The sequence below is a fragment of the Phallusia mammillata genome, chromosome 7 (genome assembly GCF_965637545.1).
Source record: "Phallusia mammillata chromosome 7, kaPhaMamm4.hap1.1, whole genome shotgun sequence".
Taxonomy (NCBI): Eukaryota; Metazoa; Chordata; class Ascidiacea; order Phlebobranchia; family Ascidiidae; genus Phallusia; species Phallusia mammillata.
The window spans coordinates 8,202,771-8,218,260 of record NC_137258.1 but is presented as its reverse complement, the minus strand read 5'-3'; the positions used below and the strand labels follow the sequence as shown (position 1 = coordinate 8,218,260).

Below are 15,490 nucleotides of genomic sequence, written 5' to 3'. Positions count from 1 at the left end.
AAAGTAGCTTACTCCAGATAATTGCCTTGTTTTGGGACCATAACAGGTATGAAACTTCTATTTGTATGCAAACCGCTTGGGCGAACCACCTATATAGGCTGGTTGGGGTATCTAACCTGTTAACGGATTTGCTTACATACTTGTGTATAGATTTTTGACGTAACCAACCGCGCAACCGAGATCAAGAGAAAGTGGCTCTTGTATAGAAAATGCGCAACAATTTGCCCCTGGCTTTTCCAAGTTTGGTATGCGACCGTTTCGCAGCATAGAAAGGCCTTATACGCTATGAACCAGGGCTAGATCTATAAATACCCATTGTCCGTTAAAACACTGGTTCCCAACCTTTTTAGACGAATTTCTCCCCTAACATCTTTTAAAAAAATTCATTCTTCCCTAATATGCTACATAGCAAATACTAAAACAAACAAAATTTGTTTTTTTATCAGCTACACAGGTCATATTTCCAGAGCGTAATTGTCCTTTTACAAACCACATGCAAAATCAAAGTAAATTCCTCCACTCAAGTTTGAAAATGTCCTACCCGGTCGGGAACCACTGCTTTAATTATGCCCATGTCAAACCCTTTGATATGTTTTTCACGATTTAACTGCGTGAAAGCAGTTTGTTTCGACAGACCTAAATTATTACACATACACATCACACCTACGACCGTAGCAACATACAAATACGTCAGTAGACAGTTTGTGTACGTTTCATTTGTTGATGCAACCGTGCGATAACAAACTGTCTGTGCTTGATCTGTATATGCGCCCGGAAGCGGCCATTGCTCAACCGCTGGTGACACAACATCACGCGGTAGGTAAAACCCACAGCATCGCGTTTACCGTTAGGGGCTATTAATGACAAACAAACCATGCAACAACATTGAGGTCGCCCCTTAATTTGCGAACGTTGCATTTTCCGACCAGTAATAAAACGGCCACACCCCGCGGTAAGACCGTGCGTTCGAAAAGGAATCCCGTACTATTCCCGGCATACTTTCCACGTGTTTTCTTGTTCTTGCTGTTAAATCGAACAGCGCAAATTAGCGGCTATAAAACACGCCCAAAGCGACGCGGTCAGCAAAACGTTTTGTATCAATCGGCAAATTATAATGATTAAAACACCGCGCCCATGTTTTTGCCGCCAAAGCGTTTGCAAATATTTCGCCCGGCGTACAGTACCTGCCTGTTATCATGCCTCCGCAGCGTGTATGGTAATACCTTAGTCATCTTACCCACTGTCGACATGCATATTACCCATTAGGTGAACCGTGGTCCAAAGTGACAGATTTTTTGTAAAATCCTATGATTGCAGGCATTTTGCTTAGCGTGCTTTCCCATATTAATCGCATTTTCTAGCGAATTTCTACATCCGTATAATTGTCGTATCAGGACTACAGCGTGAAAACGATTGTCAAGTGCGATGTGCATGCGATAATTTGTATCCACTTCGACAAAGTCCGTTAGAGGAAAGTCCGCTGATACTTAGCAATTTGTAACCGGCAAATTGTAACTATAGGTTAAGTGGTATTAATCGTGTCACAAACAGTTCATCAGTTTCTGCTAACATATATCATATGAGGAGAATTTGCCAACTTCGCAATTTCTGCCATGCAAACGCGATTGTAAGAGCGAAAATTTCCCTGTTTTGAGCGTTGTTATCCAGCGCTATTGCGTTTAATGCAACTTTAACAACACTGAATCACTTTGTAATATTCGTAAATCACTGCGTGTTGACGTCATTCGAAGGCCAACTGCACATTGCGCTTTGTGTTCAAATCAAACTTGGACTCTATAGCAATGCTAACAGGCCCGTTGGACCGTGTAGCAGCGCACAAGCATTACGTCAGGCAGACTTAGGTATATTCACACCGTGTGGAAAGACTTTGCAATCACAACACTGTGCATTGCAATCACAACACTTTAGAGCGGTTGTTACCCGATATTTCCGTCATCAAATTCCCCCTAGCAAGTCCGAATCTCCCCTAAGCCTGAAGTGTCGAGTGCAAATGAGATAACCCCCGAACCGGCGGCGAGATCTATTTCCCAAGTTTTAATCTTGCATTGTTCCCGCGTGAACTCGCGCCCGAGAGCTGGGGTCGAAATTCTTGTGTCTAGTCTAAACAATGAACCCCTTGACTCTTAAACGTGAAGAAGAATGCCAGTGTGACACGCTATACGACTGTGCGGTCTTGGTTTAACACCACGACGTGTAGAGAAACGGCAGCGAACTTCACGACCGCTTTCTATTCAGCGAATGTTGCGGGTGATCGCGATCCCCGCCCGTCGTTTAAGGTGGCGACCACCAAGTGTTAAGTTAACGACAACAGGATGTAATAAAGCTGCTGGTGTATTGCCCCAGCGATAATGCGTGGGTAAGGTGTTATTATGCGTTCCAGCCACTCCATGGCGCGTGGAAAGCGTTTCCGTCCAATTGAAATGTACCAAGCCCGCACATACACGAAAATATATCCAGTTACTTGTTCAAAATACAGCATTCCACTTGCGATGCGAATCTGACATGCAAATATTTTCGCCGACACGTTTCACGATAAAAATGCAACCTTGTTTTTCAGATAACAAGGTTATGTAACAGAACAAACCAACGTGACGAATCGCAAATCCCCCTTCCCTCGAGCGTTATTTTGCACTTTTCAATCTTCAAACCGCATCATTTTTCAAAATCTTACCGTCTGCACGTTATCAAGCCTAAAAACAGATCATCTGTCTTCCCCTGGTAGCACGTGACCTCGTATAGTATCTCCAGCTAAATTAGGAACGTGGTCGTTTTTGGGGAGTTTGTTGATCACTTCGAGGGCGGTTGCCTCAAAATCCAACCTTCGCTGCGCCCGCCAGTAAATCCACCCAACACTGACACACGATTTGTCATTATTCGACCACAACACCTTGCCCTAATTGCGCACTGGTTCCGGTTTTGCACGAAAACAGGCAATTAGGTGCAGTCTGTAGTAACGGGTGCCAAAAAATTGCCCCTAGACGTGCATTCGCGCACGATATAGTCTGTACGAAAAAGAAACATCACTACTGCGATAAAATATTTTAATGTTATCTCTGGACAAGCAAAATGATTAATATGTACAGCTGTAATGCGATAAAATCAATTTGCTGGCATATCACTATAGATCCATGCGATTGCTCTATCACTTCGCGCATTTGGCCTTGCAGCGTTACTGTCCCGTGGTTGTCTTTTCGGAAGACATACAACATTGCATGTCACGATCAAAACCCGGTTTCATGGAACGTTCTCGAATCTTGTACAAACCTAAACAACCCATTGTGAACGTGATATAAGGTTGTAGTCTCCCGATTTCAAAACAACTCGGAAAACATATGTGCCCCAAAACACCCAGCTAAAAACGTGTGTTATTACAGCCGTTTCCGTACAAACACCCTTCTCAATTGCAGAAAAACAAATCCGCCAGTTTGTAGCTCATTACTCAAAACGCCTTTACTTCTGCAAACAATCGGTAATCTTTTCCTAACCGTTCATTCGTCATTAAACAGAAAAAAAGCAAAATAGCCTTTGCGTGAAACCCCAGCACGCCTGTGATGTAACCGTATGTCTTATCATTCTATTTTCATTGCACATTGGACATAAACTTGGACCCTAGGTGTGTATTTGCTCTTTATGCAACTTCCCCTGATAAGATGTGAGCATGCTTATGAAAAGATCCCATCGGCTCTGACCATGTATCGCGCCTTCGCACGGGCGTGTATATATAGCACTAATACACAATTGATGAAGCAAGGTACATTAGTGCCGTGCCCAATTCCGGTTGAGGTCGAGACAAATGCACGAGTGCATATTATCAATGTCAGGGGCGCTATTCTTCTCCCAATATAGAAGATTTGCAATCCCTGTATTGGGCATATGTTGGCATGCAGGGATATCCCTACTTTACCAATACACAAATGGCTGACAACAAATAAACTCTATCTTTTTTATATGACAGTACGAATGGTCGACCAGTGCCAAGCGAACAACTTCTCGTTATTGACCGCGACCCGCGCGAGTATATGCGCAAGTTCAGGTAGATCGGCCGACTTTCGGTTGAATGCGAATGCCCGCCTGTATGGTAGCTCATACTAATCACCCCCATGTGTTTCGGTTTGCAGTTTTCTTTTTGACATGATGCCTGATTTCATCACACAAGTTTTTTTTGGTTTATGTTTTCGCCTAACAACCGCCAGTTTTGCGTTTGCCTTAGCATTTGATTGACATTGCGTTGGATGCCGCTTGCGTAAAGCCGAATGCGTTGCCTAACTCGCGACTGCCGGCCACGCAGCATTCACCCTGACTGACGTAAGCACACACGTAGCGATTGAACTAACCCGGTTATTTTATATCGACGCCCGCATGGACTCCCGGTGTACCCGCCAACAAGGCACCATTGGTTTTAAGGTGACATTAACCTATAGGCCATAGCACGTCACGTAGTTTTCTTAAATACAATGCCGGCTCCTGAATGTGCGATGTATTACGCAGCCTGGAGCAAGGCACTTGATTACTTACAAGTTGCAATGTATTTTTGGATGCGTGCTGACGCATCGGTGCTTGTACGTGGCACACGAAGGAAAGGTTCAATATGTAGATAATAATTTAACCGTTACTTCAATTTACAAGCAATATGAACTACTCACGTTCAGTTTTGCACACGTTTCGTGCTCCAAATTAAGTTGTAAGTTTAATGGAATCATCTGCGGTAATGAAGGTTCGATATACCTCGTATGTTTGCCTTAAAGGTTACTTTATCTTTTCGATTGTTGAGATATAGAAATAGTTGTGACTAAGTGGTCAATTCATTAATCGAATTTGAATTTGAGATGTTAGTGTGAATTTGGCAAAAAATTGACCTTCATACTGTCTAACTACTGGCATTTCTTCTTCATGGACACTTCCTTTGGCTAATTGCAGGGTTTTGGATGTTCGAAAGGTCTTGGGGTCACCTTTGTTTCTAACATTGTCGTTGCACGCTTTCTTGCGTACATGCAAGTCATGTTTTCGCATTACTTCATTACATGTTCTTTCTCCACCGGGAAAAAGGGACTTTCCGCGAAAATATCGTGATTTAGGCAAAAACACGGGAATCCACCTTTCCATTGCTTGTATTCGTGATGGAGACTTGTATAGTAACCGTCGTGTTGTAATGTTTTGCCGATCAGACCACTCGCTGCGTTAAGTGATGTAAAGCAGCTTAATTTTCATCAGAGCAATGCGCGTTGTATACCCGATGCCTTTTGCATGTTGTCGCTTCGTGATACGCCAGTTTTTAATGTGGGTATTATTTGCTTATATCAATCATGCTAGCAGATGTTGTTTCTTCGAAATTTAGTTGGTTTTCACAACGTTTCGAGTTGCAAACTTCATAATAGCGTCTCGGTGCGAGTGAAAGTAAGACTTTTTCTCCTGTATCGGTTCTCACACAATATTTGCAAGCCGTCGGAGAAACTGAACGCCGAGACGCTAATCTGCTCAAAACATTAAACATGATGATTTCGCGCAGCAACTGTTTGTTATGGATAATGACATGCGTTCGAAACCCGACAGCTTTCGCATCAATTTTGAGTTGCTCGCTTTTAACCAGGGTGTTTTCGTGTATCGGCTTAACCAATTATGTGGGGGAATGCGCCAGGAGCGAGAAAACGGTCGGGAAAAATAGCACCTAGTACGCGCGTTCATAGTTGGTAAATACTAGTTTTTGTGGTTTGTGATTAAGCAGTGTTGGTGATGGGTGACGCACGTGCAAATGTTAAAGCATTTCATCTCCCTGCTTCCCCTCTTCAGGCCCTTAAGGCTTGTCCTTTACAAACCGGTTGTTGACTCTAATCATTGAAGGGCTGCTCTTTCGTGTGCTTGGCGATAATGGTTACCCTGGTGATACGATATGAAATCCGAATTCCGGAGTTGAAGATAATCGATGCACGGATTTTGCAGAACTTTTTTTTAAAATGCGGTATTCTCCCGTTTAAGCTCCTTGCACTTGTGACGTCAGTTACATGCCTCTCCTTCGCCAAGTTTTATCCTGAACTTTAATGCGGTTATCGTGATGGCAAGCATCTTTATTACCTCACAAGTCAGGTTGCCGTGTCACCTAGAATACCGATAAAGAACAATGCCGGCATCCAGCAGGTTTGAGAACATATCACGCCCGTTATAAACAAGCCTTTCGTGGTTATGTTATCGTTAGTGCATTTTGTATGTCTAACCCTTTCACACAAGCAAACGCATGGCGCGTGATGATGCGGTAAATGCTACAGTATCGAAACATCGTGTTCTGCTATTTACGGTTGACGATCTCCCGCCTATGGTAACAGCAACATAGGGCGTAGCAATGTCGCGATAAGGCGATTACCCGATTACTTGGCACGCTTTCCTTGTTCCTATTCCCGTCGCATCGCCTTAATCCTGCCCCGCCTGCACTAAATCGCGTTTGTCAACACCGAAGTGACGTCACCTGCAGGGTGAGGGCACGTCGGTTTTTGCGGATTGACTCAAATGTCGCTTTTATGCATGGCATGTCGTAATGCGATCGTTGCGGGCGTTGATGATACTATGGTGGCGCGATATGCCAAAAATGTGTGATTCAGTAACATGTAACGCGAGGCTGCGTAATCGCACAAGCATTTACCTTCGTTTATGTGTGTTACATCCACTTGATGACGTCACGATCCTATCTTTGAGCCACTCGTTGATTGGCGTCGATGGTATAAGAGTTTTCTGCCTGCGGGGAGTGTTGTTTTTATGTGCTTGTTTTCGATATTGTTACCAAGTAATGAGGGATTTTTCACATTTCGATGAAAATCGACAGTAACTGTTTGCTGTTGCGCACGATTGAATCGCGGGCACTCCCTACCTATCAGCGGCTACTCAATTTACATGTACTAATGGCATTTAGCAACATTTCATTACTTGGAAATCTATCGAATACTTCGGACCCCCTGAAACAGTGTTGTCTTTGCGTTGACTGATGTTTCAACCTAGACAAGCTCCTTGCTATCACTTGAGACCACCCTTAAGATTTGAATCACGTGCTCAACACGGAATATCAAACATTGGGTGATTCTCCCACACCTGCAGCGGTTATTGCATTTCGCGGTCGCCCTCTTGACTTTTTTGCCACCTCCCAACGCTGGATTGTCGAGTAGGGGCATCACAATGGACTCGAACTACCAAAATAGTCGCCACAAGCATCGTTGAGCTTCAAGCATGGGGCGTTCCGCGTTCACGGCTCTTAAGTGGCCAGAATCACACTACGGACAGTCATCGTTGCCTTTTGGGAGGTACTCACATCCGTTGTGACGTCACGGGGTCGTCGTCACAGCGCGCGGCAAAATAGCATCGCGTGCTGAGATTTTCGATAACATGTTGGTATTTTGAACACGACAGTAAAAACAACGGCTCTTAGGCCAGTGAATAACCCGATCACACAACAAACATCACCTGCAAACGTCATCAGTTCTTCCAACCATGGCGCCGCGCTTGCTATTGTGATTCCGATTCGTCGTGTTTGCTTAATCGTCCCACCCCATTAAGTGACCTGGCCGAGTTAAACGCGGTTATCGGTGAAACTGTATGTGATGCTTGGTTTCTCTTGTTTTGAAACTTATTGACCAAATTCTTCGTTCCAAGCAAACGTTGCCTATTGTTAGATCTTCAGGTATCAATACCACCACGTCCATTCAAAGGCACATCAAAATATTGATTTACGACAAACTAAGATTCGTGTCAAAGTTCGACGAACCTCGTCAGTTCCCAGTAACCCAATTTCCCAAGCTTATACCATCGATAGCTTTCCATCAAGTTTGCAGCAATGATGCCTCGTCGAATCAATCCGGCTTAAAGTCAGTTCAGCGCTACTCTAATCGCTTTCCAAGTTCTCTTCACATGCAACAGTCGCTTATGTTTACAAGTCGTGTCGCGACCTTGACGTCACCGATCAACTCATGTTAGCGCGAAGCTTTTGATGTGATCCACGTCTCTTGCTCCTGGTTCGTCTAATCCCGTATCTTGTAAACGGCAAGCGATATGCGTTGACAGCACAAAGCCCGATGCTGCGCTTCAGACGATCCACCGACCGATGATGGCTTCTAAATCGCTTCGTGTCATGCAGTAATTTGCTCGTGTGCTAATGACGTAACACGCCTGTTCGTTTTTACGGGTCCCCGTCTGGCAATGGTATAGTTGTTGCATTAATAAAATAGTTTAAAACATTGGTGCCAACCTTTTTCGACGAATTCCTCCCTTAACAACTTAATACATTTCCACTCCTCCCTAATATACTACATAGTACATGTTTAACCATACAAAGATCATTTAAAATTGGGTCTTTTATCAACTTCACAGGTTATATTCTCAGAGATCCTAAGTGTCTATTTACAAACCACATGTAAAAATGTATATTCTTCCCTGGTTTGGAACCACTGGTTTAAAGATACCTATTTTTTTAAATTGTTGAAAATCTTCAACCCTTATTTTTGCGAGTGACGCATGTAGGGAATTTGTTTCGGGTCTTGTACTTCCATTTCACGGTCACGCGAACTTCGCCACATTTCCACCTGATTCACCTATTGAGCGAGCATCCTGTGTAACCTTGATTACCAGCAGTGACGGGCATTGTAAGCTGTCATCGCTTTCCGTTGCAATCGCGACGTCAAAACACAATAGAAGCGTGCTGGTGTTTGTGCGTCCATGTTTCGTCAACATCACGCTGTGTGTTGCGTCCACAAGCAATCTACGCGACTGGAGACATTTTAGCGCGTCCATTAAGGCCCGCGTGCTAAAAAGCTACCCACAGCGAGCTTTTTGACCGCTGGTGCAAATTCATTGTGGCTGGTGAAAGGCTAATTACCGCACTTTGTCTTCGAGACCGGATTGTCCTATCTCTTCGCTGGTCAGATTTACATTTCCGCTCAGCTGCAAACTTGGCAAACAACTGGTTCCTTAGCGCGTATTGTTTTTGTTTTCTACTTCACGGCACCAAACTCGCGAGATAAACAAGTGTTTACGTGTGGGACGTTAGAAATGGTTTATCTATTCTGAAGAAAAACGTTTTATCGTTTTTGGCTACTGTTTTGAATGTTTAAACTGACGAATTTCTAATCTCTTGTTTGGATCAAGTACCGAACCTCTTAAAAATTCCTACGACAAGCTTATGGAAGACCGCGTACCGCACCGCATAGAATGTCATACATGCAGATCATCCCCGCATGTTGTTCTTTAATTCCTACAACAACGCCGTGGGCTGATGTCGCTGCTCGGTCGATATCCCTGGCAACTTCACGTTTACATGGACAGAGTTCAACCCAAGGGTTTACCCTTTCCATGCTTCCTTTCACCACCCGAGCTCCCGAGACCCCAAGTCTCCTCGGTCGACTTAGTCCGGCACCCTTGTTTTTGTTACGGTGAAGACGCTTAGCGTGCGAGGCGGACCATAAGCAAACAGCGGTCCCTGGAAGCATCGCGTGCAGCGGGTGGTTTAATCACCAGCTCGAACCCACCTTACCCAACGTTTCGTGAACGGCTACGGTGGATTACTGCGCGTTGAGTCAGAAATTACGGGCTGCCAAGTGCTGCGGAGAAAGTTATCTCGTAGTCAGTTTAGCGATAAGTCGCCGTGTCCCCCACTTTATTGTCCAACGCACGCAGCGGCTTTTGCGGGGAACTCTAGTGCCTGATAATGGATTCCCGGATCACCCAAGCGTCTTGTTTTCAATGCTGTTTCATACCTAAAGAGCAATTTTAATGTTTGCTCAGTTTAGTGGTTTTTCACAATTGTGAGTCATGAGAATATATCTGCTATAGTGACAGTAAAGTAATAGTGACCATTTTCGATCTGTTGAAACAAGCTAGGTAGGATAATGTGCGGTCAAAATATAGCATATATGTGCGTAACGCTTTTGTCAATTCCTCCTACATGTGTGAATCACGTTACGTCACAAAAAACTTTTGCATTAAATTAAACTGCGATCTGACAACTCCAATTGGGTGCGGTTTAAATTTGATTCACCGCGCGTAGAAATAGAATCTGATACGACGAACTTGTTGACGCCCGCTGTTTTGCGTCATTATTCAATATGTTAGCCACCGGTTGCCCCAGCGTCGTACCAACCCGTCCCTAATTGTCGCTTTCGGTCAAGCATTTGTTCCATAAATAGCAGCTAATTACTTCGCTACGGGAACCCCGAGTGCACCTGGAAACTTGTTGACAACCCTTCATATTACTACCCGTTCGCCTGATTGCCGCTGGTCTGAGGTCAAAATCTTGTTTTGGTGGTCGCCAAGAGACAGTGACTGACGTGTGCCGTCGTTTCGATATGTTTGAAATATTCCTGGAGGAACGCCATGTTCTTGATACGACCGGGTCGTTCCAGTTTCCCGAGACGCCGAATCGCTTTGCCCCGGGCAACGATCGACTCTCGTTCTGGATTTGCCTTTTTCTCAGACCCTCTCGCGCAGTTTAAATGCTTCCCACCTTGGCGTGACTCGGCACTTGCTCTCTTCTCACGAAGGTGTGCGATAGTCTCAAGCATATAAGTGAGATATAGATGTACGAACTTGCAGACAGTTGTAAAGGTTTACTTGTATGGATATTGAGTCTCAACTTTTGTATCTCTTGTGGTTTATAGACGTGAAAATAAGTAAATAGGTCCTTTTGTTGCCTGTATTTGCTGATTTTGAAAAGCTGCAATCAAAACTCGTACAATGGCTCCTCGTACAGCCCGCGTCGTTTATATTTGCTGGACAAATGCGAACGGAAATGTTTCGCCACCAACTTCACCGTTGCCAATCAAGCCTACTCGACGAATTCCAAAGAAAAGGTACATTTCTGGATATTCAGTCTTTCAATGGTCCTTATTTTCGGTGTGCGCGTTGCGCAAGAGTTTGCACACGGCACTTTCGCCGTAATGCTTAAGGTCAGGTTACGTTGCAAATCGAACGGGTTTAGCCCATTCTCTTTGGTGCGAACCCATTCCGGGCTCAAGTTATGGGCGCTCTGACGTCGTTAGGGACGTTCACTGGAATTTCAGCAAATGTCAAAACTGCGGGTTGGGTCGAAATTGCGCGGAAGGATCTTAAAGCGGCAATCATGTCGTACGTGTGCTAAAGCGAACTTGAAGTTACGTGACAAAATTTGCCTGGTGACGCTTGCGTAACGTTGAACGCATGTAATTATCCACTTGCGCCTGAGCGAGGGCGGGTTTCGATCCAACATTTAACGTACTCGGCACTGGCTAGCACTTTCAATGATCAGTGAGCATTCGCAATTAGTCGCTTGGCGCGATTTGATCTCCCCTGATAAGTGGAGCGATTAAGGATCTCGCGTGCGTGCTCTCCCGGCCCCCGCTCGCGGAATGCTTGTTGATATTTATCGAGCTCAACACTCGAACTCGCTGCACGCGACCCACGCACTGTTAAGTGATTTCGTATGTCGAACGCCACCTCATGTCAGAACTGCCGCGCTTTGTTTAGATTTTAATCGAAGCGTTGCGAATTGCCCTCTTATGTATGTCAACGAGTCGTTTGTAAGAGAACGATGCCTGAATGCCCATTTCAAGTTATTGCAACACTTGATCAATGTAATATCGTGTAGTTACATCTGTGTGGTCGTAAGGTATTTCAGACAATTTCGGTGTATTTATAGTGTTGCGTGCAGTTGTTCGCCACGAAATGTGCGTGGAATGTTGTGATGCGTGTTTGACAGCTCTATCTTATTTGCCGCATCATATCGCACTTACATCAATGCACGCCAACGGTCCGAAACCTAAATCACCACCTTTGTTGCCACAAAAAGTCCGCTCGCGTGATCGCGGATTAACACACTGTTTGGGAATGTTCTAGCCTCGGCACGCGATCTGCTTTGACGTGTATGACGTCACGATCGTAGATGATTAGCGCGTTATGAGCAGTCATCGAACACAAGTGGCTTCCCAAGCATTTGGACTTGTAGCTTCCGCGAATAGGTCGCCGTGCAGCGATTAGCCTTTACAAGTTTCTCTAATGACATGAATTGAATTGAAGCCTCTTAGTCGGAAACACTTGGCCCTGCGTGCGAGGCTCCGACATGCAACGCGTAAACAACCTTCCCCCACCGAACCAGGTCGACCGCGACCGGAGCGCTCTGCCCTTTGCATGCGATATCGCAAAGGAATGCGCCCGCGCTTATGTTTTCCCTCGCTGACACGCCCCCAAAACTTGACTGTATAACCTGTACTCACGTGACCTGCAAGAAATATTCGCCAGCAGCGTGAATTTTGCTGTTCATTGTTTGTCAGAGCAGAGGTACAACCTGCCCCTGTTACGGTTCGCGTTCAATGCGCCTAGGGCTGAAAAATTAGTTCGTGTTCGGTTCCGTTGTTTTGACTTTCGCCTGGAGGAGCTTTGCATAGCGAGTGTTTGCATACTGCGGCGGTTGAATGGCTTATTGCGTTTCCGAACCGACCGGCTAGACGGCATTAATATAACTTGGAAAGGAAACTAGGGGTCATACGACGGAAACACGCGCACTTGCGGCATTTTAAATTTGCCAAATACACTAATCAATTTGTTGATTGCACCAAAACATGTTTGTATTGCCCTTTCATCATCCGGTGTCGATGCACAGTGGCGCGAGTATTTTGCCATGACGCCCTGTGACGTGGCGGTTGCTGCTTTATCACTTCCTACACTGCGCTTTGTCGCGTGTCACGTCCTGCTGGCAACCTTTTCCTGCGCTAAGCCGACTGAGTGGCGACTTGGTCGATTGCTTACACACCGGGATGGTTGCCAGACCACGTTATTTAAAGCTAGGAATCTCATACTGCATGCCTTGGTCCAGAACGCGGAGAGGCAAAATGCACGACGGCCTCTCGTGCGACTGCGAATTCTTGGCCTGGTTTACGTGGCTTCCCGTATTAAATGTGTTTTATTTTATTCACACAGGACTGACATCAGCCATGAGAGCTTGCCCGCTTCGTCTACCTACTACAAGACTTCGGCTTCGAAAGGAAAAATCCTCAGCATGGTGAAAGAAAAAATGGCTGGAGGTGAATTTGTACCCGATGAGGATCAGGAGGAAATAAACAGAAAAAAGGTGAATTTCAAAACCATATTTTAAATAACAAAATAAAAATCAATACAGTAAACAAGTTGAAATCTATTATATATCGGTTCAAAATTAACTTGAATCTTTTTTATCAGATGGAACTCGTCCTGAGCATCAAACAAAAACTCGACGACCTCCACAGCATGAAAGATCTTCTAGAAGTCGAGATGCGTGAAAACGAGTGTCTTGGCAAACAAGTTTTCGACCTCACCACACAAGTGTGTACCTCCCGCGAGCTGGAGAAGTACAACAGCTTCGTCATGGACGTCGACCGAATTATCAATCTCCTTCTCTCGCTCTCTGCTCGTCTTGCACGTGTCGAAAACGCCATTCAAATGATGCCAAAGGACGCCGAAAAGCAGGAAATGGTAAGCATTCATTTCTATTAGGCACCAATTAGTGTTAACCTTATATGTATTGTAACTTGGTTATTGTAACCGTATTTGTGATAGTATCTAACCTCTTTTTCTTTAAACAGGAACAGCTTTGTGAGAAACGAAAGAAGCTCACCGAACAACACGTCGAAGCGAAACAGCTGAAAGAAAACATCGACAGACGCCAGAAAACCGTCTCCGAAATTCTCGCTCGCTACTTTAACCACGAACAGGTAAATTTCACGCACGTTCAAAATGCACATAATGTATTAATATTTCAATTAATTCAAAACTCGAAATGGCTTAGTTCTTTAATCTATTTACGTGATTTTAAATGTGACTTATTGTTTACAGTTTGCCGATTACGAGCACTACATCAAAATGAAGTCCGCTCTGATCATGGAGCAACGCGAACTGCTTGACAAGAGCAAGTTGGGCCAGGAGCAGATGCAATGTCTGCGTGAGAGTCTACCCACGGACTGGCAGAGCAAGCTTGACCGAATGCTCGAAGAAGAGTGAAGTGCCGCGGCCCCTGCAAGCTGCTATTGTTCCCTCCCCAATACACAAGAGAGTCATGGCGACTCCCCTTTGCCGCAAGGTGGCAGTGGTGCTCAAACGGATGTGGACTGAGGCACGCGAGGCGCTAGAGCGCAGGACGAGCGCCGAGCTGGACTCGGAAAGTTCCCACATACACACGCACGAGTCACCGCCCTTCGCCACTCTCTCTTCACAAACGCGGTCCCACGATCGCCCTTTCAGCAGTGTTAAGCGATTGGCCAAGACTCGCAATCAAGCCATTCCGATAGCAAAGAGCCCATGACGACGAGAGACCTGTGTGGCGCCCGGGCTTGGCCTAAATCGGCGCCCGTTTGCGATTTCTGAACCCGCTCGACTCGCAACACAAATGAGTGCCTTGGCATTTTGCCCGACGATTTTTCTCGAATTCACGCGCTTGTGTTCTTTGTGTTGTTCTTCGCCCACCATGACTGTGACAATCGCACCGTGCATTAAGCGCCCTCCAGCGCTCTCCCTAGCGACCGACAAGCGAGGTACACTTGTAACTTTCCATTGAAAACATTATGACGAAAACCCACCACCATATCCTTTTTTGCAACGTGACAAAATCTGTAGCGCCGACGCATTTAAATGCACGGCTCCATCAAATACTTAAAATACATAACCTAGTCTTCCTAAAAACCTGGCAGTTTTGCAGTTGTGACGCAATCATGACGCGTCTTGCATCGTATTGTACTTTTGCGCTAATTTTTATGATTTGTTCTTATACGTCGTCATCCCTGTCTCACAAAACTGCCATTGTATGGCAAATGTTATGATCACGCTCCTTTCAGCGACTGATTGAGTCGCATCCTCATCATGTTTTTCTTGTTACTTTCTTATTAATATAATGACGCGTTCCTTCACTTGATCGCTTATCTCTTTTTTGCCTTAAACGCCAAAACAATAAAATAGCGGAATAGTTCACTATCTGAGTTATCATTTAGGTTTAAGTTGAGTTAGGTTTGTTTACTTTCAAAGTGACACCAAGAAAGCATTAGGTTTTATCTCAAATTGTAAGTCCAAAGTAACAATAAATAACAGTATCAAAAAATGGATCTTTAATGATTTGCGTATTACAGTATATACTCTCTAAAAATGGGTAAAAAATTGCCGGAGTGATATTTTGCGTGCAAAACATGTTGGAAATAACCGTCCTTGCGGAAGACACTCGCGTGCTTAAAATTACTTCCATTACGCTTGGCCTCGCCTGTGTTGCCTTTTAGTGGCACCAAAATAAAGTTTTGAGAGATCGCGGAAACACTTAGTTTTGGTTCAAATCGTCATCGAGTGTCCGTGCCCAACTTGCACGACACGCACAAATACCGCCAACAATTAGGTGTGAGAGCCACTTTAAAGTTTAAACTATTCTTGCCCTTCCGGTTATTTGCTGTGTAGGCACTATCGGTGGCATGCTAACAGACAACTGGCCAAAACTTAATTTACAGCAGAATAA

General features: G+C 44.8%; 1 protein-coding gene across 5 annotated transcripts in view; it reads left to right on the top strand.

The window, feature by feature from the left end:
- LOC145239170 (uncharacterized) overlaps positions 1-14,961 on the top strand; it is a 53,898-nt gene extending 38,937 nt beyond the window's left edge. For 3 of the 5 annotated variants that reach the window (XM_080102458.1, XM_080102455.1, XM_080102460.1), the window contains 5 exons: positions 3,977-4,054; positions 12,943-13,093; positions 13,201-13,473; positions 13,584-13,712; positions 13,834-14,961. In XM_080102458.1, the coding sequence (XP_079958584.1) occupies positions 3,977-4,054; positions 12,943-13,093; positions 13,201-13,473; positions 13,584-13,712; positions 13,834-13,998 (796 nt within the window). In that variant the 3' untranslated portion in view covers positions 13,999-14,961. The remainder of the gene's footprint in view (positions 1-3,976; positions 4,055-12,942; positions 13,094-13,200; positions 13,474-13,583; positions 13,713-13,833) is intronic. The other 2 variants (XM_080102459.1, XM_080102456.1) reach the window with 1 other exon arrangement.
- The last annotated feature ends 529 nt before the right edge of the window (positions 14,962-15,490 follow it).